The 26,825-nt window shown below is 38.1% G+C and overlaps 2 protein-coding genes and 1 long non-coding RNA gene across 7 annotated transcripts in view; 1 reads left to right on the forward strand and 2 right to left on the reverse strand.

Annotated features, from left to right (window-relative positions):
• On the reverse strand, positions 11,745-14,243 carry LOC109825587. 4 transcript variants are annotated; one of them, XR_002243036.1, is made up of 5 exons: positions 13,923-14,243; positions 13,642-13,699; positions 13,277-13,371; positions 12,926-13,029; positions 11,745-12,243 (listed from the first exon to the last, which is right to left on the reverse strand). It is a non-coding gene; the product is annotated as an uncharacterized LOC109825587 (long non-coding RNA). The 4 variants fall into 4 exon arrangements; XR_002243038.1 differs by having other exon boundaries at positions 13,277-13,699; positions 13,809-14,243; XR_002243037.1 differs by having other exon boundaries at positions 13,469-14,243.
• LOC109825899 (phosphatidylinositol glycan anchor biosynthesis class U protein-like) lies at positions 15,701-24,488 on the reverse strand. Of its 2 annotated transcripts, XM_020392812.1 has the most exons (14): positions 24,305-24,488; positions 24,140-24,187; positions 23,285-23,345; positions 23,000-23,032; positions 22,106-22,224; positions 21,125-21,259; positions 19,876-19,952; positions 19,514-19,773; positions 18,774-18,830; positions 18,519-18,687; positions 17,474-17,531; positions 17,246-17,331; positions 16,579-16,635; positions 15,701-16,115 (listed from the first exon to the last, which is right to left on the reverse strand). In XM_020392812.1, the coding sequence occupies exons 1-14, from the start codon at positions 24,441-24,443 to the stop codon at positions 16,029-16,031; spliced, it is 1,386 nt and encodes a 461-aa protein (XP_020248401.1). In that variant the 5' UTR covers positions 24,444-24,488; the 3' UTR covers positions 15,701-16,028. The 2 variants fall into 2 exon arrangements, with proteins under 2 accessions (XP_020248401.1, XP_020248402.1); XM_020392813.1 differs by lacking the exon at positions 24,305-24,488 and having other exon boundaries at positions 22,106-22,204.
• Positions 25,905-26,825, forward strand: part of LOC109825524 (10 kDa chaperonin 1, chloroplastic-like) — a 5,966-nt gene continuing 5,045 nt past the window's right edge. The window contains exon 1 of the mRNA XM_020392375.1: positions 25,905-25,986. Within this exon, the coding sequence (XP_020247964.1) occupies positions 25,905-25,986 (82 nt within the window). The remainder of the gene's footprint in view (positions 25,987-26,825) is intronic.

The raw sequence follows: 26,825 nt of genomic DNA on the forward strand, positions 1-26,825 counted from the left end.
TTTTATGTTTTATATATTTTATTAATATTAGTTTTTTTAAATTGTTAAGCTAAATATGGTTCACATAGGATTAGGATAAGATATGACTATGATTAGGATAGATTAAGATATAAATAAAATATTTAAAATAGTGAAGGATAATATTGACCATTGAAAATTAGGATTTGATTATAGATAAGGTAGTTCAAACTATAAAGGGGTATATTTGTCTAAAAAAGATTTTCCGAACTCGTGCTTTTAAAGGGAGTATGATTCAGTTTTTTTTTTCCATATATAACCCTTAAAGCATGCGTGTTCGCAACCCCGAATCATCTTCGAAAAAAACAGATCAACAAGTATCAATTTTGTTACTTACACATGCTCGCAAAATCTTGATCAATTTTGATAATTCACTTATTTGGGAGGTATTCATTTTCGAAATTGAGGCTATTTTTGCAAAATTTGGGATTTGGAGGGTTGTTTTGCAAATATGTACGCTTTGAGTTATGTATAAAAAAAAAATCCCATTCTAATTGGGTACCAGACCACTTGAATTCCCCAGTGACGATCCCAAAGAGCTAGCACGATACACTGTGGGTTATTAATGATGAGTCATGTGGGCTAATGATATGCTTCATTTTGGAAATCAAACCAAACAAAGACACATTTTTTGGGGGCCTTTATGGCAATTGGTAAAAGTTATCAATTGTAATGTTTAATTATTGATTCTTGATGGTTTGGCGAAGTTTGATGCACGTGAAGAGATGAAAGTATGGAGAGGCACGTGAAAGGCAGAAAGGGGCTGCATGGACATTTTGGCGAAGGATGTGATCTTTTTAAGTGATGCAATTATGTCACACAAATGTAATACAACTCAATTATCTTTCAAAAACTGAAGATATACAAACTCTGTTTGCAAATTATTTTAATTGCATTCGTAGTGCAATTAAAATTTCTCGTAACATTTTACATACGTGTAGATAAATATAAATAGTATCAGTAGGGCTCAGTTAATGATTACGATATATAGTTACGTCATATGAGTAGTATCTGATATGATTTAATTGGATAAAATTTTTTTAAAGAGAGATACATTGAGAAGTTGGAGGTTAATTATGTTGAATATTTTTCTACGAATAGTTTGAGCACGATTAAGAAAAAAGATCTGATATTTCTAAATTAAGGTCTCACACATGATACAAAGTAGAAAGATTCTTAAAATTTCTTATTTTAATAAATATATTGTAAATATATTTTTTTATTTAATTAAAATATACTTTACTTTTTCCTCTTTGGGATGACTTAAAAAGTTAATGGGCTTTAAACAGATTAATCTTAGAATTAATTTTAACCTAAAAAATATAGCTACTAAAGTATTAATTTTAACTACTACTTTAAATTTATTAATTTTTATTCTATCTAATATAAGAGTATTCTTGCATATTAATAATCTCAATAGTAGAGAGTTCTTTTATCAAACTCTTGTTGAGGCAATCGAAATAAAGGCATTCATGTTAGGGCCTGTTTGGTTCGTTTCCTTCACTTTCTATAGATGACTTTCCTTCACTTTCTTGTGTTTCCTTCACTTTCCTAAAAAATATTTCTTGTGTTTGTTTCGCCCAAAAATATGTAGTGAAAGTACTTTCCATCATTTTCTAGTGTTTGGTTCAACTTGAAAAAAGAAGAAAATAATTGATGTGTGAATAGATTCCATCATTTTCTAGTGTTTGGTTCAAACTAAAGAAATCAAAAAAACTTGATTGTGGTCACCATGGTAAGATTACCACCAATCATCATAGTTGTGCTCAGAAAAAGCCATTTTTTCATTATCTGCCTCGCCATAAAGTTTATAAATAGCAATGTTGGCTGCAATATATTGCCTCGCCAATATATTGTTGCTATAAACTGTGGCTGCATATCTTAAAAATAGCCCATCATCATAACACAAAATATTCATACCAACCAAAAACCAACCAAGAGCTGAAACCAAGGCCGAGAGCATGTTGAAACCATGCACAAAATTAAAACAAAGGCCAAGCATCAACATGAAACCAAAGGCCAACCATAGCTGACCAACAACCAAAGGCCAAGCATCAACATGAAAGCACACACCTGAACATGAATCATCACATGGAAACATCAAACCAAACAACCAACATGAAAACAGCAAACCAACACAACCAAGAGCTGAAACCAAGGCCAACTGGAACACAAATTCAGACTCACCAAATATAGCTTGTGATTCATTCTCATGCAATTCTTGATAAAAGTTATCAAGAATTTCTATGTCGAATTCATCATCATGTGCAAATATAGCTTTTGCCAACTTCTCCGTCCAATGCATACTCACCATGCGCATAGATGAGGTGAATTGGTTTACCTCACTTACTATCTCACGCATAAGGACCGTATCCTCACTAGACCTCCCCCCCCTTTCCTTTACGCGTCTTTGACACGTCATTTTTAGCTTTGTTCAAACTAGAAGATGGATTGGATTTTGGTGGCATAGTTGGAACCTTCGGTAGTGGAATATCATCTTCATCTAAAGAGACATAGCTAGGCGTCTTCTCCGTTGGCGTACTAATATTATCGTCATCAACACCAATACTAAAATGTGCACTACCACCAAATTGTGACATAACATCTACCGCATAATCTCCTCTAGCAACATCGTCTCCTATAATATTTGTGAGGTCTTCATAATGTTTCATGGGCTTGTTGATGTATTCCCTAAGTTTAGAACTATTCATACTCTTGTCCTGCATAGTTAAGGCATAGTTAAGGCATAATATCAAATACTTCTATAGACAACATTGAACAAATTAGAAATATTTTTAGGTGTAATGACCACTAGAAAATAATTCATACCTGTAGCCATCTATCAAAGCAAGCCTCATCCATAGTTATTATCTTTTGTGCATCATCCCAACTGGCACCGCTCAAGTTACGACATTTTTGCATGTCCAAGAATCTATTACGAATAGTTTTCATACGATTTTCCACGTTCTCGGTGGTGAACGATGAACCTAATTTTTCATTTATATGAAAGGCGGCGCTACAATAGGCGGTTTTTTTGAACTTCTTATCCGCCTTCATTCCATCTTTAGCACACTTTGCAAGAAAAGAAATTAGCAAATCATCATGTTTACTCTCCCATATTTGGTTAACTCTCCGCTTGCAAGCCTCTTTTTTTTAGATTTATGAGCAATAGCTTTCTTTCTCCTCTTTGGATTAGGAGATGAACTTTCATCACCATCGAGGCAAATATCACTTCTCTTGTTGCTTTGTAATTGTTGATTAGGTGACGGAGTTTCACCCATGCTACAACTTTGACGTTATAAAGTTAGAGGAGCATTTAGCATGCTCATGAATGACATTGGGGGTGGTTGGCCAATGCCCCAAAAGTTAGCATCATGCATTTGAAAATTATTCCAAAGATTAGAACCTTGGCCAACTTGTGAAGAGTAATAAGGCATAAATCCCGGATTGAACCCACAAGGGATTGATGAATTCATTGGGGTTCTAGGTGATGAATTTGATGTCGTACTCTTGCCTTTGACCTTATCAAGTTCCTCACAATTGAAGTTGTCGGCCATACCTAGAAAATAGTTGTAGAGAAATGTGAAAAACAAACGCAAGTTGAGTAAAGAATGCAACACATAATAGTAGCATACTAATGTTTCTAAATTAACACATAATAGTACATGAAAATAGAAAAATCGATACAACACATAATTGTAACATACAAATGTTTCTCAATTAACCTTACATAGTTTTGCATCACACCATCATAAAATAAAGTACAAGAAATAGAAAAATGCATAACATAAGATAGTATACCTAATACATTGCATCACATGCCTACTTCATTAGTATTCCCTCCCTTATATTTTCCACAATAATCAACCCACATTGCCCAAGCTATTTCATCTCTACGATCCTTCCATACGATTCTTGATTGTGTTTGCTCCCTTAGAGTTTGGGGTTGAGAGAAATCAACAATATTATTCTCATCTTCCGTAGCAACATCACCTTCATCATCTTCGATCTCAACGGTCTCATTGAATATGTCATCATCCGGGTCCACCATTGCAATATAATTGTGAAGAACTGCACAAGCTAATACGATATCCACTTGTGCGCGGAAAGGGTAATGAGGCTTTGCGGTAAGAATTTTGAAACGATTCTTCAAACAACCAAATGTAGATTCGATCTTAGACCTTAAAGAAGAATGTCTAAGATTGAACAATTCCCTTCTATTTTTAGGTGTTCTTCCTATTTGTTCCTTCAAATGGTAACGAACACCACGATATGGGGAGATGAAACCCGGCATGGTCGTGTATCCCGCATCACACAAGTAATATTTTCCTACAATTTATATGATGTGAAAGTGTTTAGTAGAATTTTTTGTCATTTCATTGAATATCATTTATTAATTGAAGTAATTAAAACACAACTGAAGAATTGATGAAATTACCATCATATACTTTCAAACCATGAGGTTGTGGCCTAGACAATGCATCTTGAAGGACTCTAAAGTCATTTGCAGAACCTTCCCAGCCAGCTAATACGTAAGTGAATAACTTGTTTGGTGTACAAGCCGCTAAAACATTTTGTGTAACACCTTTTCGACCATGAAATCGTGGTTGAAGATTAGCAGGTAGCATAGCATCAACATGTGTCCCATCTATCATACCAATACAATCCTAGAGGATAAAAAATTATTATTAAATATTTATAATTAAGTTAGATGAACATGCTTTTAATCACAAATTAAAGAGAGAATACCTTGAAATAAGGATAGTATAGAGGGTTGCTAAGGATCTCTTGTGGAACTTCATTCTGTGCTTGTCTTAAAAAGCGTGATCGTATGAGGCAAATTGCTTCTAACACTTTGTTGAAATACATACTCACAGTCTCACCAGATCTAATAAAATGTGACGTAATACTTCGATTTTTAGTTTTATGCCCCAAAATATTCAAAGTCATAGCAAGTTGCTCCTCCACTGTAACATGTCTTGAGTCTCGCAATAAATCATTCCTCCTCATTATCCCTGCAAGCTTCACAAAAGCACCACTACGCATTCTAACATAGTTGACACAACTATCACTAAATCCATTATATATACGATCCAAGTGTTGTTTTCTATTTTGATATTGTTTTGTTTTCTCAACACTAGGACCTGCACGTATAGATCTACGTCTGCTTTGCATTCTCCTCATGAAGGTCATAACCAAAACTAAGACAGATAGTGCAGCACCCGAACACATATTAATTACTGTCTCTTCATCGAGATCACCATCCATCTAAAATACAAACATCATATTAAAGCAAATACCAACATTAAATGCAAATGATCAAAATCTTTTAAGAAAATTATCATAATTATTTATGAAATGTTTGACAAATTCTCCTAGCTGCAGATAATCAAACTATTTAATCAAAATACAAACGTCGCACTAGAAATATGTAGGATACTCTCATAATTATCAAATTCACCTTGATCCTCTTACAATAATGAATTTATCATCTATGCTTGCTTTATTTTGAGAGATATAAGTTGCAAAATTGATTTCTCCAACGCATCATATGAGAACAAATCAGATAACCATACAAGCTCATACTATTAATAATTTCTATGAGATATACGTTGCAAGGATTATACATATCAAATTAAGACTAGTTAGATAAGCTATTAATAATTTCTACAATCAAAATTTTCAAATAATAAATAGATGTCTGCATACCAAAATCTCAAAAAACAACCAATACATGACATGCAAACTGGAAAAATACACAGAATAATCACCAGTAAAAAATTTTACCTTCCTAGTGGCAGAAAGCAGAGAACTGTAGTCAAACTACAGATTTGAAGTCGTTTTGCAAATCGTAGTGAGAAATGGTGGTCAAAATACCCAAACTCAGACAAATTTTAAACCTGGCATCAAAGGAAGAAAGAAATTGATAAATGAAAGCCATAAAAAACTAAATAAATACAAAAGATTTGATTTTTAGCACTGTACCTCCATAAATCAACCAAGATCTTGTACTGTTTGCCCTTTTGTTCGAAGGCTAGGGTTTCAATCGGCGTCAGACAACAATCGGAGAGCGGGAGAGAGAGAAGGGCGGGAGCGGGAGAGAGGGGCGGGAGCGGGAGAGAGGGGTAACCAGAACGAGTGGAAAGGGGAAGAGCAATCGGAGATTTTTGTACGGGAGAGAACAAAGAGGCGTTTTCCGCTGTAATCAGGCGTTTTCGAACGGAAAATGGAAGGGCGAAAAAGCTGTCAGAAAGCCCGCACGTTTCTTCACTTTCTTTTTTCTTTTTAACGAAGCAAACACCCGATTGTGAGGGGAAGTAACAAATTTACCCTGTGTCAGTTTTCCCAAAGGCCATTTTCCCTCATTTTCTGCATTTTTTGGCCGAAACAAACAGGCCCTTAGCTAACTCTGCCTCACGTGAGAATCACGCAATCCATATGAAGCCATAATGAAGGAAATCGGTCAGAAGAATTAATTGACTTTTCTAAGGGCAGGCATCAACACTTTTGCTCCATTACAACCCACGTTGATTTTTTTTTCTCCACTGCAATCGTTAACAACAATTTTGTCAACTATAATAATATATTAATCTAAACAAAAGACAGTTATCAATTATGAAAAGAAAAACAACAATCATAATGTTCTTGTCCTTCATAACATATAACAAATGTACGCTTACTGTCCATTACAACCACTTTTTTTAATCCTGGATTGAATAGAATTCAAGCCAACCGCTTATAAATGTTAGGTTCTTGGTGCTATTGTCATAAACGAAATGGAAGTAATTAAAGTCATTATATTTTCAAAAGGACGCTTCTACAGGGACCTCAAATAGGGGACACTTCCCCTCCGGTTGGATGATGCACAGTTGATGCACTGTTTATGAACAGTGCATCATCCAATCGGAGGGGGTAGCTCATCTGTCCCCTCTTTGGGGGACCCCTCCGGTTGGATGATGTACTGTTTATGAACAGTGCATCATCTAACCGGAGGGGCAGTTCATTTGTCCCCACTTTGAGTCCTCTATTTAGGGTTCCCGATGCATTAATCTTTTCAGAATTAGATTGTCCTGATAGAAATAATTCTGAAGAACTGTCATAATTAATGGCATTAATTGCTAACTTGGAATTTGCATGTGAAGGAGTAACTACACCTGTATTTATGGTTGGCACAAAGTCACCAACATTCAAAGCAAGTTTGTTCACTTAAATAAGACTTTGATATTATTTAATAATAATAAAAAAGAAAAAACTAGATAAGTTGCCAACCAAATTTTTCACGTTTTGAACATTTCAACTTTAACCTCTAAATACTAGTTTGGTATTGTTTTTTAGAAGGTGCTTCTGCTTTTTTTTAGAGAAGCAGTTAATAATAGTGTTTTGTTAAAAAAAAAATTGGCATACTTATTGAAGTTATTTCTCCTTTTAAATGAGTACTTTTAGAAGCAACCTCAAAATACTTTTCAAAAGTATTTTTTGCTTTTTTAGTTCGCATACGATGTATGACCTTTATCTTTTGACAATGATCTTTAAGCACAATTTCTTCAGACAACTAAACTGTTTTTGGAAGCGGCTTTTGATATATAATTACTAAACAACAACTTTCCGCACCTTTTATAAATTGCTTTTATAAACTACTTATACAAGTAACCTATTATAAGTTCTAGCAATATCAAGCTGACTCCTAATGCCCCTCTACTCCTCACCTCTTGGTTTACTTTGTCTAAATGTCGTTTTGTGATGCATTTGTTTATCAAGTTTACAATCACTAGTTAAATACCAGTAAAAAAACGGAAATTTAGAGTAAGCATATAGGAAAAAAGACGGAAATTAAGAGTAAAAGCGTTGTAGCTGGAAAAAGAGAGGGAAAATACAAAGGCCCCTATAAAACTTATGGAATCTTTAATTATGTAATTTTGAGCGTCCCTTTAAATTAAATCCTCTGGCCTAGAGCTAACAAAACATTAGGGCGACCCAATTAGCAATCTTAACTTCTAGAGGGACTAGTCGAAAATTATACTGCACTAGAAATTAAAAAAAGAAAAAGCACATAAAATAGCAGCCCGCCATTAAAAGACCCTTGAGCAATTTAAAACGGGAAAACGCCGACGCCTCCCAAACTTTCCCAAAAATCAAAACCGCAAACAAAATGCAATACTCCCCCGCCGCCGCCTCCGCCGATGACTTCCCCTTGGAACTCCACCTCCATCTCGCCGCCGGTGACCACGCCTCCTCGTACAACCCCAGCAATACCTCATCATCCCCGCCGTTGCATTGCGCCGCCGCCGTCGTCTCATCGCCACCGTCCACCTCCTCCTCCGAGCTGCATTTCTCCCGCCTCTCGACCTCCCCCAGTCGCCTCACCCGCCGCTCTCCGGACTCGATTGCGATCCCAGCCGTCGGATCGGCGATCCGACAGAATCGACGTCGGCCCTCATCAGCTCCCTCCCCCTCTTCTCTCCTCTCCTCGTCGACCGCAAAAAGGCCGATTGCGTCGCTGGACTGCTCCGTCTGCCCCTCTCTCCTTTCGGAGCGCCTCCGACGAGCTCCGCCTCCTCCCCTCCTGCCCGCCAACGCGTTCCACTCCACTGCATCGACCACGTGGCCCTCAGGTCCACCTCACGTGCCCGCCCGCCCCGCCACCTCTGCCGCTCCCCTGATCGCTCCGGTCCCCGCCCCGCAGCGCATCCTGCGCCGGAGTCCACGGTCGGCAGAGCTTCCGCGTCGAATCGGCCAGAGCTGTCAGCCGCAGGACGACGACTTCGCGCACGCGCTTCGCACGCGCGGCTTCGTATCACGCTCGGGTCCTCGTTCCGGCAGTACGTCGGATGGAGGACGAGCGAGATCGAGGCGGTCATCGCAAGGCGTTCGCCGGAGCGCGGTCGTCGGAGAAGGCCAGATCGTCGGGCGCCGGCGGGAAGGATGCCGTGGCGCCGAGATCGCCGGAGGCATCACCGGAGTGCTGCGGGACTACATGATCGCGCTGGGCGGTCATCCGCGTCGTCGTCGTTCTCCTCTCGCCCTCGGTTTCTCGCCAGGCGGTGTGAGCAGCCGGGTTCGCACTCCGCCGCCGTCGCGGCGGAGCCCGACGCGCGGCGAGAGCATGCCTCCCAAACTTTCCAAAAATCAAAACCGCAAACAAAATGCAATCTCCCCCGCCGCCGCCTCCGCCGATGACTTCCCCTTGGAATCCACCTCCATCTCGCCGCCGGTGACACACGCCTTCCTCGTACAACCCCAGCAATCCTCATCATCCCCGCCGTGATGCGCCGCCGCCGTCGTCTCATCGCCACCGTCCACCTCCTCCTCCGAGTGATTCTCCCGCTCTCGACCTCCCCCAGTTCGCCTCACCGCGCTCTCCGGACTCGATTCGATCCCAGCCGTCGGATCGGGATCGAAGGAATCGACGTCGGCCCTCATCAGCTCCCTCCCCCTCTTCTCTCCTCTCCTCGTCGACCGCAAAAAGGCCGATTGCGTCGCTGGACTGCTCCGTCTGCCCCTCTCTCGCTTCGGAGCGCTCCGACGAGCTCCGCCTCCTCCCCTCCTGCCGCCACGCGTTCCACTCCCACTGCATCGACACGTGGCTCAGCGTCCACCTCACGTGGCCCACCTCTGCCGCTCCCCGATCGCTCCGGTCCCCGCCCCGCAGCCGCATCCTGCGCCGGAGTCCACGGTCGGAGAGCTTCCGCGTCGAGATCGGCAGAGCGGTCAGCCGCAGGACCGACGACTCGGCACGCGCTTCGCACGCGCGGTCGTACACGCTCGGGTCCTCGTTCCGAGTACGTCGGATGGAGGACGAGGAGATCGAGGCGGTCATCGCAAGGGTTCGCCGGAGCGCGGTCGTCGGAGAAGGCAGATCGGTCGGGCGCGCGGGGGATGCCGTGGCGCGAGATCGCCGGAGGCAGTCACCGGAGTGGCTGCGGGACTACATTGATCGGCTGGGCGTCATCCGCGTCGTCGTCGTTCTCCTCTCGCTCCCGGTTCTCGCAGCGGTGGAGCAGCCGGGTTCGACTCCGCCGCCGTCGCCGGCGGAGCCGACGCGCGGCGAGAGCATGCGGATCTGGAGAGAGACCTGAACGTGCAGCTGGAGGAAGTGGACGGGGTGTTTTCGGCCATCTGCAGATGGATAGGGGCATAATCGTAAATGCGAAGTTTGACGTTGTGAGAAATTACCATGGATGCCATTGAGAGCTCGGAGTTCAGCGCAGCGAGGGAGCAAGGTTTTGCTTTGGGTACTTACTCCTATTACTCTTAACTCGCTGATACCGTGATTAGTTCAGTTGGTTTCTTTTATGTGATAAATAGTGTAAATGAGAGGGTAAATAATATTGACATGGTTATTAACAGGAGTTAGAATATGAAATTACTGGATATTCAATGTACCTTCTTTTACTGGATAGTTGATGCTCCGAGAACAGTATAACCCATCAGTATGAGCTTGATGCGCTCTGCGATCAACATCCTTACACGAAAGTGTTTCGTCACATCACTCGTCGTCAAATGGGTAAGGTTTACCGTATAGTTTTGTTGTGATCAGCTATTTGAATCTTGTTAAGTTGCCATGTCGGAGACTTGTCATGTGATTGTCGTGTTGATGAATGATAAAATATGTGAAATTGAAGACGGTCGGTGAAGGTACTTCGGTTGTCGAAGGGATCAAGGAGACGTTGGTTTCATTGGTAGTTGCATACCTGATTTTGCTTCCTAAAATGCACATATGAGCTCATTAAAGAATGAGGATGAGGTATCGAGGCCTAAGGCTTCTTGCACTGGAAATTTTTGTTGACCTACGAACCAATGAGTATGCCAATCAGCATCGCAGTTAATTGAGTAACAAGGATCAGAATAGACCACAATGAAAAAGACGTGATAGGTCAGAATGAACGGAGTAAAATGATTTACGGAGGTTTCAGATTACTAATTGCAGGTGATCCGGATGGACGGGAGGTTCCAATAAGACCCTCGCGGTCTTCGTTTTAATTCTGGTTTATTCACTACCAAATAATGACGCATCCTAGACGGAAAATTCCGTCTAGGATACCTAGAATTCCGTCTAGAATGTGTATCCTAGACGGAATTCCGTCTAGAATACGCGTCTAGTATGTTTCCGTCTAGGATGTAGTATTCTAGACGGAAATTCCGTCTAGAATACATTCTAGACGGATTATTCTAGACGGAATTCAAAACCGTCTAGAATACATCCTAGACGGATTATTCTAGACGGAAATTCCGTCTAGAATATTACATCCTAGACGGAAAAAAATTCCGTCTAGGATAAGTATCCTAGACGGAAATTTCCGTCTAGGATACTCATTCTAGACGGAATTTCCGTCAGGATGTTTTTTAATTTTTTTTCATAAAAACAAATATCCTAGACGGAATTTGAGCATCCTAGACGGAATTTCCGTCTAGGATGCTTTGCTACAGTGTTTTTTTTTTTTTTTTTTTTTTTTTTTTTTTTTTTAACAAATTTATGTTTTTTTTTTTTTTTTTTTTTTTTTTTTTTGTGTTTGAACATACTTTGTGTATTGAGTATAAAGTGAGCATTCATTATACAAAATTGGAACATACTTTAAACAAAAAATCAAAGATAATATTGTCACATACACAAAAAAGAATAACAAGTTTTCGAAATTGCTATTGATTCTACGAATACTAATTATCCTAGCTATTGTTATATACAGAGTAACACATTGAAACACAACAGGCACCAGGGGACTACCAAAGAAATGGGAACAGGAAGCTTAACACTTCTTTCCTAGACTAAAATTTTAATTCAACCTCTTTCAAAGGCCAATCAACAGCCCTTTGTGTGAAATAATCAAAGTATACCTATATGAAATGGGCAATACTGATTTGTACAATTTTCAGTACGTATCATCATTGCTGATTTAATATCAGCAAATGAAATTATTGTGGATTGTTGCTGCTTGAGCTAATTATTGCTTCTGTCATTTCATCACAGCCATTATCAGCGATCTCCATCTCTTTCACTTTCTCAAGCTGCCTCAACAGATCCAGCCTTCTTTTCCTTCTCCTTGAGAATTCCTTCTCCGTAAGAAGCATGAGAATTCCTATGGGAACAACTAATGCCATATCAGTAAGAGTTCTTCGGAGAGCCTTCTTTTCCTTCTCCGTGAGTTCATCACGAGTAAGAGCCCTTTTGAGTAATCCTGTCGCGACAGCAACATCTATGGCTAAGAGCTGAGTTCCTTGCCAAACATCCTGCAGTCAATTAGAATGAAAAAGAATAATCAAAACCTACAGTAGATAATAAAATGAAAAGCTAACTATAGTTGCCAAAAAAATACATGCAACCTGATATCAAGAATGAAAAAAGCATTAGAAATCCAGTATTCATATGTCAGCTTCCTGTTAGTGTCTGCATATATCTTACTCAAGTTAAAAGTTAGAGATGGAGATGAGGCTACCAAAGATCATCTTACTGCAGTGTGTAATTTTAAGAAACATATACAAAGATCTTCTACCCCGCATCAAAGAGTAACCACTAATTCTTGAACAAATGTGAATTGCTGACTATATTGACTATGAACCAAACATTCGCACACGAGGCACTTTTTAGGGATAGGATAAGCACAGGCAGTTCTTTTCTTATCCTCCATTGTCATAATCATCAAGGCATTTCTAAATTAACATGAACATTGCATGTTTCTCTTATATGCACGCTTCAAGGTATGTATACTTATTCGTAAGGTAGAGATGCCGCTATAACTCATCACAGACAACTAAATTGACAGATGAATTTCATTGAGCCTTAATTCGAAAGGTATAGAAAATCAGCTAAAAGGCGAAAGAAAAAGAACAAAATAGATCATACACAAAACAAATTACTTGATTTTTGAAGTACAGCAGTGTTAATAAAGCAGAATACATGTGGACAACTTACCAATCAACAGAAGTCAGATATCTCGGTTCTGATATACTAAATACATCCCTTTTAAGAGTCCACTGTGATGCTCTGTTCTGTTGATAACGCCATCGAAAGATGTGCTAGATCAAAAATGAAATAAAAAATTTAGAAAATTACAATGCAAAACCATCTAAACAAGAACAAATCATCGGAAAAACATAATTTAGTGAAAGATTATATCATATTTCCAAAAGGATACATATTTTCATGGACAATTTTATAATATCCCCATGTAAAAGAACCAATCAATAAAAAGTAGAACACCATCAAAACACATGAATGCACACTAATGCATTGAGATCCAAAATACACAGCAACAAAGCTCACCTATGAATCTATTTATTGATTGACGCCAGCACACAGGTGCAAATTTCCTTATGCTGCTTATGGGACCATTAATGCCAGTGCACAAATATATACAGCTGGAAAAAAATGAAGTAGAATTATGATATAACAGGAAACTTTAGAGGGCAGCAATTAACTAAAAAAGTTACTCGAATTAATATCCCTCATTCTTACATCATAGATGAGAAAAAGATGTGGACCAAGAGAACCCACTAACAGACAAATTTGATGGAAGCCAAATGTTTCTTTAAAGCCAAAAATGAAGCAAAATATTGAGAAGGATCATGCACCGAACGTTCAAGGGAAGAGGAAATAAAACAAAATCAAAGCCATTGTAAGAATTCAACCTTGCTGGTGCGAGTACAAGTGCCCATGTGTAGGAGAAGCCAACTTCCGCTCTGAACCCTGAACAAAAATAAAAAAACAATGGAGAACAAAAATTGATTAAAACTCTTCAATTCTCTCTCATGCTCCTACTTAGCCATTGTAAGCACAGAACAAATTCTCCCTTTACCCAAAAAAGGAAAGTGAGGAATGCCCCTAAATGAAGCTCTCAATGCACGAGAACAAGCAAGAGAACAATGAAGGACAAAATATCAGGCATCTATCACTCGCACAGAATACAAACCAAATGAAGCGTTCGTCAATCTGACGAGGAGGAAGAAGGACTCGATGTCGGACTGGCGGGTGAGGTCGAGCACCGAGTGGGAGGCGACGATGAGGTCGGTGAAGCCTAGGGTTTTGAGGCGGCGGTAGATGGCGGATCCGACGAGGCCCCGGTGGCTGGCGATGAAAATCTTGGCCGACTTGTCGGAGAGGAAGGACGAGGGGGAATCGTTACTGCGCAGAGAAAGAGAGGGGGAGGGAAAAAGAATTAGAAAGAGAATTAGGGGGGAAGGGTTTCTGAATATTTCGATTTTGGGCGGAAAATTTTTGGGGGAAACTTCCGATTTGGGTGGGAAAACTGGATTAAATATTTTTAATGAGTCAAAGTATCCTAGACGGGAATTTTCCGTCTAGGATACATCCTAGACGGAAAATTCCGTCTAGGATAGTTGGCTATTTTAAAAAAAAAAATTATAAAACAACCGTCTAGGATACTATTCTAGACGGAAATTTTCGTCTAGAATATTTTATCCTAGACGGAATATTCTAGACGGAAATTTTCCATCTAGTTTAATAGCAAACTAGACGGAAAATTTTCCGTCTAGAATATTCCGTCTAGAATACGCGATTTTCTACTAGTGATTTAATAAAAAAACTAAAGGTAACAGACTGAAGCTTCCCATTTTTGGAGCAACTCTAATACGGCAGAAGACTATATGGTCAAAATATTGCCCACATAAAGAAATGTAAAGGAGGTAGTGGGCTGACAAAATGAGGTCTGCAACTGTAAGGTGGTCCTCTGTAGCTTCCCTGCAAAGTTAAACGGCTGCTGTGAGTCATTATAACCGAATGCAATTTCAAGAATAGAGTGAAGATTTAGCTGATTACGACCGACTCTTATAAGTTGAGGGTGATATGATTGATGCAAAGGCTTAGCAAGAGTATTTTAGGAAAAGCTGGGACCAACTTTTGATCTCACTACTTGCGTCACCAAAAGATTGCTCCTAATTTGGTTTGGGGGGTGTTTGTTTCACCAAAAATTTTGGCATTCGGTATGGATTATAAGTTTTAGAATCAAAAAGTGAGTTTTTTTTTTTTTGAGATTCCATATATGGTGTTTGTTTTAAGAAAAATTTTAGAATATTGAATCCCAAAAGTGCAAAAAGTACCTAATTTTTAGAATTTGTCAAATCCTCTCAATTGGAGAGGATTTTGACAGATCGCATAAATGGTTGGCAAACTATACAAGAATTGTGCTAAACCAATTTTCTTTTGGACCAACTCCCCAGTTCAAAAGAAAACTAACTTAAGACCATATTTTGGCTTATGAAAGCAGGGCCAAATTTGAACCTAACCTAATTTTGAAAGATTGCCAAACACACCCTAAGAATTACACATAAAAAATGTGCCCAAACTTGCAGCAATTTTTACTGTGATTCAGGAAGATTACACATAAAACAATGTGCCCAAACTTGCAGTAACATTACACATCAATCATGCGCAAACACACACCGCAGTTTCTCAGATCAGCATTCAGCATTCGATCAATTTGTGTTCGATAGTGATCTCTCAATCCCGCGGACTGGTGAAAACTGCTTTTCTGCTAGGTCGAGGAAAAAAGACGGGGAATGTAGCATACTTTTTACTAGTGCCTTCTACATGATAGCTTCTAAAATAATATCATAAACTGATGGCCAACAAAAAATCAGAATAAGACCCCCCCCCCCGACGATAAAAACAGCTACAAACATCAACAACAGTCAACAAAGCAACACTCTTCAAGCCATACTTTGAAGGTCAGAAACAACAAGACAATAACTTTTCTCTTGTTATAAATTTAAAGTAAGAAAGGCATGCAGAGACTACAAAAGGGGTCATCCACTAGACCTAAAAAGGAAAAGAAATGAAAAGAAAAGGAAGACCTCTCACTACCAAAGTGCAAGTCCCAGATTCTTTGCGTGGAAGATCCATTTCTGCTCTAGAGAGCGCCATAGTGTGGAAATTTCGACCTTGTAATGTATTATGTCGGCGAAACGGAAATTGGATAGAGCTCTGGATTTCTGGTACACGGACAGATGTGTACCTCGAGGAAATCTTAACGTGATCGGCGAAAGCTGTGATCATGAAACTACTGTATCTTGTGGTGTGATAGTTGCTTTCTTAGCTTCCTGTCGTGATTCAGCATGGTGCTCACGCTCTCGACGATCAATACAGTCTGCAAAACAAAACCAGAAATCAAAAAATAAATAATAATTATTATTATAATTATAATTATTATAATAGTGCTGATGATAAATCGTGCTCGGAAGAAGATTAAGATTGCATAGCATCATTTACACCTGCCAACAATTTCTATATCATTTTAACAGCATTTTTCTGTTTCTCGTTCGCTTATGACGGTCATGGATGCAGAATAATAAGGTGCTTAATTCCATTGTCTGTTTTGATTAAAGGGGAAAAAAAATCCTAGTCAGAGTCCAACTGTGAGAACATGCCTTTTACGAACTTCATGTTCCTCCTATGCCTCCTTCAGTTTATTCAATCGGAGCTAATGATTTTAGAAATATTTGATTTACATGTAATCCACGGATTAAAAAAATTCATACTCAACATACATAATACTAATCAGAAACTTGATATTTCACTCGTAAATTTTACGACAAAAGAAAGAACGATACCTGCAAGCAAGCATATCCAAGACCGGTGGCAAAGTAGAAGTTTGCATTGCCAGTTCCCTGTGCGTACAAACACATTAGTTATGAGCAGCAACTTTCAAGAATCATGCATGCATACATGAACTATTTCTTATTCCACCTTTGACTTACATATACCCTTTCCCCTTGAGTAAGAATGCAACAAATTAAGCAAATATATTGTGAAATACGCGAATCTTGAATCACAAGAATTAGAATATTATCTCGTATCTGATGATATAACCAGACATCCATGCATACATCATGCAGGCGAGCGTGCTCATGCATAGAGTACAGCTATTCAAGTCTTTTGAGTAAGATAGCAGGAAAACCAAACATATGTTGCTATTTTTTGTAAAATTGGATCAAACAAGGTTTTGAATCTTCTCTTGTTTTCCAATGATATGACAAGGAACTTATAAATGATTGACAAGAAACCAGGTATGTCCAAATGCATGCATACCTTACATACTTATACAGAGTACTCTACTACCTATTTGCTTTTAAGATTGTGAAAACTGAAAAAGGCTAAGCCGGTTTGCAATGTATGCAGTTCTTGGGTAACAAAAAACCTTAGACTCTGCTCCAACATTCAAGGATAAAACCACAAATGACAAATATATGAATGCATAAGAGAAAGATAGATAGATACCCTCCAAATCCATAGATTGTGCATTACAGGGCTAAGGAGAGAGACTCCAACATATCCACAAAATAGGAAGAAAGGGAAGTGCATCTCTGCAGTTAACAGCAAATCAATATATGATCCAAAAAGGAATAAGAGACCACTAATAGTTTATCCTAGTGTTACCTGCTAACTCATTTGCAAAAAGGCCCAAAAGACGAATAAGAGACCACTAATAGTTTATCCTAGTGTTACCTGCTAACTCATTTGCAAAAAGGCCCAAAAGACCCAAGTATAGAGCTGAATCACCAACCTTTAAAACACAGACAATAGCAAAAATGTAAGAATGTAGCTGGTTTGGAAAAGTAAAACCGGATATTAAAAAAACAATGTCTCCATGTGCCATCAAATATGTATAATATAAATGATATGGCCCGTGCAATATTTCAAAGTATGGAGCAAAGAACAAACAAGGAGAAATGATAAAAGCCTGAAAGACAGAAAATGCAATTAAGAACTACATATAAGATATTAACAAAACAGGTGCAATGACTATATTTCCAGTAACCCAAATGACACCACGCCTCTATGCATTGATCTTCTACCAGGGAACTGTTTCATATTGGACACGTTTGATTCTGATGCTGGTAGGTTCTTACCACATATCTACTGTAAGAATGCAACATGTTTCTAGTTTCCTATAAGGTATAGATCAGTTCACAATCTAATACAAAACTAATCCTTAATTCAATTTCATATCCAACTTGTGCTTGGAACGCACTGAAAACTTAAGACCAAAATTAACTTGTCGCATCAAACATGACACATCATTTCATATCATGCCGTTTATTTTATCATATGATACAAGAGGCGTATAATCGCATCAAACATGACACATCATTTCATATCATGCCGTTTATTTTATCATATGATACAAGAGGCGTATAACACAATATTGGAAATTTATAATATTACCGTCATGCCGTTTATTTTATCATATGATACAAGAGGCGTATAACACAATATTGGAAATTTATAATATTACCGCATGAGTTGTACCTTTTCTGCCTTAATTGAATTGTATTCCATGATATAAATTGTGTATTATATGTAACAACTATGCTCATAAGTATTTCTTCATGAAAATTATAAAAGATACTATACGCAAGAGGTAACAAGCTAAATATAAGTCAAAGGTCAGATGGAAACTTCACAATGTGAAAGAATTAAATATTTGTAAGTATGCATTTAGCATCACATGCAGTTTCAAGGTATATCTCGTGAAGCAAAAATTACTTACTGATGGATAAGATTTTAGCATTGAAGCGAGCGCCATAAACACAAAGGCTAGAAAGCATGGTCGATGATTCAAGCGTATGGCCAACGGCAAAATCATGAAGAGTATATTTAAATGGAAAACTATCAAAAAGAAACTCCTGAAAAAGTCGAAGACTTCAGCAAAGAAGTACCTGCATTTGGTGAATACAAATGTAAGCATGATAAGGGAAAAGGAAAGCTATAGTATCATACAGATCCCAGTGTTCTTTATGCTTACCATAAGAGACCTATATTTGGTGATAGATCTTCGACTGTAAGAATAAATCCATGTGTTCTATTAGCCCCAAAATAAAATTTAAAAAAAACTTGTAAGAGTTGGTCTATAGAAGTCAGAGATACTAGATCGCAAAGAAAAAAAGCAGAAAAAAATACAGAAGAACTGGCAAGTTTAATAACTTCCAGAAAAGGAAACAGAATACAAAGATTACTTAGACCATGTGTGATTGTCATTACTCAGAACAACCACCGTCTCACTAATATATATTTATTTAGATCTTGCTGATTCCGACAGTTTGAAATGAAGGCTTGTTGTTCTTGACCCTACCATAGAATTCAGATAGCTGTTTTTCTTTTTTTCTTTTTTACTCTCATAATTTAACTATGGGATTTCTCAAGAACTTCTCTAGCAGCCTCCTAAGTATTAACACCTAACATTATCTGGTAGCTGCCAAATAAATCTGATGTCATATCATGTGTCCTATTTGACTCAATTTCTTAACTTTCAGTTTCATTGCTTCAAAGTTTATGTCTAAAACAAGCCAGTTTCTCCATATTAAACTACTTCTTCCGGAGGGTCAACCTCTGCTGGCAAGTGCAATAAAATAAATTCTCATCTACATGTTATGCCATTAAAAGGATTTAGGTAAGGAATGTGGTGTGTGTGGTTGGCAGATAAATGAGTATTCACATAGATAAAAAGGGAAAAAATTAGTTAGTGATGAGACAGCCATTTCTTACTTTCTAAGCATTTCAGACAGCCCATTGAATCCTTTAAGAGTAATGACACTCAGAAACAACACATAACATGACCAGATTGATGCCCACAACACAAAGTAAATGATTGGTTTCCATGAAAATAGTTGAGCTATCCCAGTTTGACTTGTGACTTTATGTTCGTTGACATGCTTTGAAGTCCCACTTTCATCTGCATTGGAATTTTTAAGCAGGAATAACTTTGGAGGAGGAGCATCCAAACCATATCCCAATAGAAGAATAACCTGATATGAAACATCTCAAGCATTAAAAATCAAGAAAAAAGTGAGACAATATATGGTCATATGCCTTAATACTGAGATTATATCTTTAACAAAATGGCGTACGGGTACAATCAGGATTGCTGGATAAAGTGACAAGTGTGTCGCCATAACCCATCCAAAGGCTGCCAAGGGAACTATACCTGCAAACATGTAGAATTTGATTAAATGAATGAAAAGTATTGCTCAACTTTCATAACAAGTGCAACAAAAAAAAACAGTTCTTTTCATGGTACATAAATGTGAATGGCCATTTCCAAATGACAGTGCTTGAATTCCATGCATATTAAAACTAGTTTCTTTATCAAAGCATATGAAACTCTATGATTTCCCAATAGAAATACCTGTGTTTCTTGGAACAGCAAAAAAAACATTTTATCCCAAGTTTTAGGCTAAGCTACCTGAACCTATTTTCTTAATTTAGTTTCACTAAGGCTTCTCTCCTCAATTAATTTATCCACTACAATAGTCTTTTTAATTGCCTCATCCAAGTGACTTAGGCCTACCTTTAGTCTTCCTTGTTTATTAACAACTCCTATGACTTTCTTGTGACCACATTTTCAGCCGCCATCGCATGTGGTCAAACAAGCTCAATACATTCTCCCTCATTTTATCCACAATAAGAACAATCTCTAACTTCGTACAAATAAAGCTCATCTCCTCAGCTAATGTAGCCACTATCCTATCGCTTTTAACTGCCCCATCCAAGTTCCTTTCGGCCCATGTCTGGTCCTCCTTGCTCCATCAATCATAATCCTATTGCTTACTTGCCACCAAACTTAGTGGCCTCCACTTCATAATTGCCCTGATAACCCATTCTCCCTCATTTTATCCTCAATAAGAGATATCTCTAACTTCTTCCACATGTACTCATTTCTTACTTTGTACTTCTCAAAAGAAATTAAAAATTGCATTTTATTTACTTTTGTAACTTTTTTTTGGCATAACTTCTCAAAATAAATCCAGTTTATTATTGTCCCTCAACCTAGTCCCTCTTCGACTTGTTTTATGTATAAATCAACACTTCCAAGAGGCCATTACACTTCTCTACCATTTCTACTTAAGCTCTCACTTTAAATATCCAAATCTATCGGAGCTACTAATGGTTGTTACATGTTCATACTAGTTTCCTGCTAACAGTAAGAATGGCCATAATGTGATGTAGTCAGAATAAGTAGGTTAGTTTTCTAAAAATAGACAAAAGACAATAACATAAAATAAAACAAAATAAAATCAAGTCATAGAGAAATTCTACATGATTGATGCAAATAGCTGCATGACAAAAGGCCCAGCTTTGGAAAGTTTTGTTTCTTACGTGAACAAGCTCCATAGATGGCCAATACGACCATCAAATTGTCAATTGGTGATGTTGATGAGCCAACACAGGTGATTATCGTCAAAGGATTCCATAAGAATACAAGGGATGCCAAGTCTCCAGTGTCCAATTTCCCTGAGTACAGAAAAAACGGTAAATTGAAGAGATCAATTCAACCAATTTGTTGGCAAAGAACTAGAATATATATAGAACACACACACACACACACACACACACACACACATAGATACATACAATTATGTATGTATGTATGTGTGCACGAGCGCGTTTGTACACACACATATATATGTATACACATGTGTGTGTGTGTACGTATTTACGTATGTATACATATATACATGTATGTGTGCACACACATGTGTACACACACACACACACACATATATATATATATATGATGGGTATGAGGTGGCGGCTCATTTTGCTAAATGAGTTACCAAGAGATAGTGGGGAGGTCTACACCATTTGATGTGACTGACAAGGTGGGCCTCACTACATGGCTATCTCTTGATAGCTCATTTTGTAAAATGCGTTGCTACCTCATACGCAGTATTTCCCCATAAACACACACATGAGAACAAACTAATTTTAGTTTAAATAATGAGAAAATAGTTTTAATATATAAATTAAACTCGACTACAACTCAATAAAACAAAATTGGAGAGCAATATCACCTAAGACAACTACTGTCACCATTTTTCCAACTTCATTTTGAACTATTGTGTCCACCACCTACTCCATGCTTCTTTTCTCAGCTCATCACTTTCTTGATTCAAATTTCTTGATGTATTTTAAATTGCAGGGCTATGTGCTATAACAATTTTACCATCTACAAGCCCCGTTATTGTCAACAATTAAGAGATAGCTAGAAGGAGCACAGGCATACACAAGAACATGCATAGATATCACAGAGATGGAACTACCATATCTTACCCAACCAAAATTTGTTTGAGAACTTACCTTGATCGGCGTTTTCAAGATTCAGCAGTTGCATATTCTGACAGCCTTTAACCAAAAGTCTCCGACCAGTCGCCCGGATAAGCATGGCAGTAATAAGATCTACAATCACAAATATCAAACTGTATTTTGTATGAATAAGGAAGACATTAACAAAGTCTTTAATTGTAAAGAACAACATGATAAAACAAGCTCCTAAGATTGATCTTCATGTCATGTGTGCTTCCTGCTGCAGACTATAAGAAACAGTTGGTTTGGAAAATTATAGAACAGAACCCATGGAAAAGCCCAGAAAGCTCATAGATTCAAATGTTAACGTAAAAAAATAAGCCTGTTCCAATTCTTTTGCATTTGGTATAGAGAAAGCTCATAGATTCAAATGTTAACGTAAAAAAATAAGCCTGTTCCAATTCTTTTGCATTTGGTATAGCCTTTACGCAACATTGTTTTTACATAAGTAAAAAAATAAGCCTGTTCCAATTCTTTTGCATTTGGTATAGCCTTTACGCAACATTGTTTTTACATAAAATTATTGTTAATATTTCTTTGAAGAAAATAATAATAACAAAAGAGCATACTGCTCTTAGAAACAAATATAATTTTATTCTAACGACCTCCTTCTGTCTACGCAGAATTATTCAACCTGGAAATTCAGAGAAAATTATAAAAGGACAGTTTCACTTAACCACTTGTCCATATTAAACTCAAGTTGCCAGAGGATACATGTAAACAATTTCTTTGTATACAAGGACAAAAATATGAATGCACTAGCATTACCGCGTAAAATCAAAGGATCACAAATAGGATGACATTCTGTCATATCCTTTGCATTACCTTTTACAATGGTTATGCTAAGAGACAAAACTCACTTAAAAAAAATCAATAAATCAAGCTTACCTGTAAAAAATATGTGTGGGTACTCCATCAACTCTGCACATTGAAGACAGATATTGAAATTAATTCCAAAATAACAAATCCTCTATAAACTGATAAATGAGTTTAAACTCCGAATAGAGTGTTGTGATTTTAATTTGACATAAATACACTATCTGTTAATATTGACAACAGTCTTTTTTTGTCTTTGCAACTTTTTCATATAAACATATTAAGAAATGTAAAATTCAGGTATTTTAAATAAACCATGTATAGATAAGAACATAAAGCAACGCTACTGTCTCTTACCTCTTCACAGTCAATGGCCCAAGAATCGGCAGTAGCAAAGGAGAACCATGGTACATGGATCCTGGAGGAAAAGGAAAACAAAAAATTGCTGTCAGAAAATTCTCCCACATTTTCTTCTCAAACATTGAACAAACAATAATATCAAGGAACCATTGCAACTCAGCATGATAAAGGCGCTGCTTCCAAATACATAGGTTTAAGGGTTTTCTGAAAATGTGTATCCAGCTGCCCACGTATTTTACATAAACATACTAAAAAACCACATTGTTGCTTGATGCAATAACAATATAACATAAACCTCAAAGGTCATATAATAAATTTGAATGGTTAATTCTAAGATTTCTTCCCCGTGATTGCTCCTACTTAAGAAATCTCCAAGGACCGGTTAATTTTGAACCAAAGCCAAAAGCTTCAACTAAAATGTCAGGCCAAAATTTATTGAGGAGGTTTGCTGCGTTTGCATGAATCCATTTCTTCTAGTCATTTCCATCATGGGTCATCTCCTCCCTTAAAATTAGCTGTTAGTATACACTATAATTGCTTCCAAAATTTTTTAAAGATCTATCTATTGCCCCATTTACTATAATCTTATAACTATTCTTAACTGGTGCATTCAGCGGCCTCCGCGGTACATGATCATACTGATCTTTCTTTCTTTCTTTATCCTCCATGGGGGCAACCTCTAATCTCTTATCTCCTACAAACCCACTCATTTCCTATATATCCTATATTTTACTGTGCCTCCACAGCATTAACATTCTCATTGATACTACACTCAATAATTTTGACCCAACATTCTGATCATCAACCAAAATTTCAAAGGTAAAGAAAAAAAACCTAGAAGTTGGGAATTACCAGAGTAAGGCGACATTGAAGCCTGCTTCAGCCAGTAGCCTTCTGCAACTGCATCACAAGTTCAAGACCAGATCTTTCACTTCATTAATCACTCAAAATTCATCAAAATTTTCAAAAAAAATCTAGCAATCAATCAAACAGAAAGAGAGAGTTAGGGTTTCTCACGTCGGCGGAGGCTAGTGAGAGGAGTGGTGACCTCGGGGACAGAGGCAAGGTTGAGGTCGTCGGTGAAGCAGAAGATGAGGACGATCCTGATCGCTAGCGATGCGGCCACCAGCGGCCAGTACCAGCGGATTTCCGCCATTTTTTTTCTTGAGTTTTTTGCCTGAGGAATTGAGAAAATGAGCACGAGATCTGTGGGTGTCGAATTTGGGAGGAAGACATAAGGACTGAGGTCTGGTCGGGTCGGGTTTTTGGGGTAATGATGAACTGTAACCCGATAAGCAAAGGGGCCTAAAACTAGGGGTTTTTCTAATAAAATTAAAAAAAAGATGAAAGGCCGTTGTCCAATTACTCTTTAAACTAGTGTGCAGGCTGTGCAGCCATGCAAATCACAGCCTCCTGTTTTTTTAAATATTATATTTTAAGCTTAAATCTCTTTAATTGTTAATACATTTAATTTGATTATTGTACGTTTAAAATTAGAAATTATATATACTCCTCTATACTTAAAAAATAATTTAAGGTTTTGTTATGGTAATTTACCATTTAAAAATAAAGATGTCGAAAGATTGTCTTCATAGGCCCAAAAAAACTATGGTCCAAACCAACTCAGTGGCCCAAAAGCCCAGCCAAGAGCAAACATATTGACCCTTGTTAATACATTTAATTTGATTATTGTACGTTTAAAATTAGAAATTATATATACTCCTCTATACTTAAAAAATAATTTAAGGTTTTGTTATGGTAATTTACCATTTAAAAATAAAGATGTCGAAAGATTGTCTTCATAGGCCCAAAAAAACTATGGTCCAAACCAACTCAGTGGCCCAAAAGCCCAGCCAAGAGCAAACATATTGACCCGCCGAGGAGACGAGTCATCTTTTATCGCCGAAGTGAGGGATTAGCCGATCCCTCATAAGTCGAGTCGACTCCCCAAATAGTCGGCTCGACCACCTTCTCGGCAGTTTACTCGATTAGAAGCTCACTCGACTGATTGGTCGACAAATCATATGGACAACTCACAAATCGACCCGTCTTTACTAAGGGGATAAGATCCAACTAAGCCACCTTCAGATATACATCAATCAACACCACAGTTTATTGAGCGATCCTATCAAGATCTCAACTCTGACAAATCTCATGCGAAAACAGCTCACGCGGCCCACAAAGTCACTTCCCAGAGATCACTAAGATACTCTCTTGTGCTCGAATAACTTCCCCTCCAGTCGCCAGCCGCAACTTGGAAAGGGAAGGAGGCCCAAACAGTCGGTCTATCCTCCGTCCCGTCTCATCTATCGAATCTGGGATATTTCCAAGACGTCCTCTCTTGTGCTCGAATAACTTCCCTTCTAGTCGCCAGCTGATATCTGTAAAGCGAATGATGACTAAGCAGCATGTCTGCTCACCCCGCAACCGTCCCTCCTATCCATAATTAAAGCCAAAGGTCAAATCTCAGAGGCGATGGACTATAAAAGGAGGTAAGGGGGGTAGGACGAAAGGAGGATTTTTGGACTCTGGGAGACTTCTGAACTCTTCTTTTTAGCTCAAACTCTAAGCAATTCTAAAAGCTACGCTTTTTTTAAAAAAAAATTCAATAAGAGTAATGAAGACCAGGACCTCAATGATCCTCAGATCTTCTTCACTCAAAACTCACTCAAGCTCATCAGCTGACTTGATCATCGGAGGTATCACGAGGGAACTAGTCCCCGCCCTCTTACGGGTTACTTCTTCTTGTTTGTGCAGAAGGATCAATAATTCCAGTCTAAGGATCGGGCATAAAGTCGGAGGAAGAGTCGGTCCCACCTCTCATCCTCTCCCTCTTCGCCGTCAGTGCGAAGATTAGAACTGTATCCCTCGGCGGAAAGCCCCAATCGGCTGTGTGATATCAGAGATCAACAGGTTTAAAATATATTAAAATTAAAAATTATTTCTATTCCTCTATACTTAAAATTAGAAATTATATTTACTCCTTTATACTTAAAGGTGGATCTAAGTTTTAATACATTTAATTTAAAAATCATATCTACTCTTTTATACTTAGAGGAGGATCTAAGTTTTAATACATTTGATTTGATTTATTATTTGTAATACAATAAAAATCTGTAGCATAAACAGCAACTTCAAAAATATAATGGGAGATTTGATTTACTGTTTACAATGCAGTAATTTTTTTGCGGTAGATGACCTGAAGGTCGATTTATTATTCACAGCTTAGTAGTACTATAGCATGAGTAGTAATTCTTTGGATCTTTCTATAATTATAGAAGAGTAAACTTAACAACGAGGGTTTCTGATATTTTTGAAAGTTATGGTATTGGAGCATTTTCTGTTAATTGACCAAAAATAGGGGGGTTTTCTGATATTTAAGTCATAGAAGAATCTAGAAAACCCCAATTCTGATAAAACCCTTTCCTCATTCTCGAAGCTCTCGCCTTATCCCTAAAATTTCTTCAATGGCGTCTTCGCTCTTTACCGCTGCCAAGCCCTCACTATTCTCGTACCCTAAACTCTCTCCTCCGCTCAC

This window comes from Asparagus officinalis, chromosome 10, assembly GCF_001876935.1.
Source record: "Asparagus officinalis chromosome 10, Aspof.V1, whole genome shotgun sequence".
Taxonomy (NCBI): domain Eukaryota; kingdom Viridiplantae; phylum Streptophyta; class Magnoliopsida; order Asparagales; family Asparagaceae; genus Asparagus; species Asparagus officinalis.

Coding starts and splice junctions, on each gene's coding strand:
- LOC109825899 (XM_020392812.1), bottom strand. CDS start 24,443: ATGGCGGAAATCCGCTGGTACTGGCCGCTGGTGGCCGCATCGCTAGCG. Junction 23,346..24,139: donor TTCAATGTCGCCTTACTCTG/GTAATTCCCAAC, acceptor CTTTTCCTCCAG/GATCCATGTACCATGGTTCT. Junction 19,774..19,875: donor CAGCAATCCTGATTGTACCC/GTACGCCATTTT, acceptor GTTTCATATCAG/GTTATTCTTCTATTGGGATA.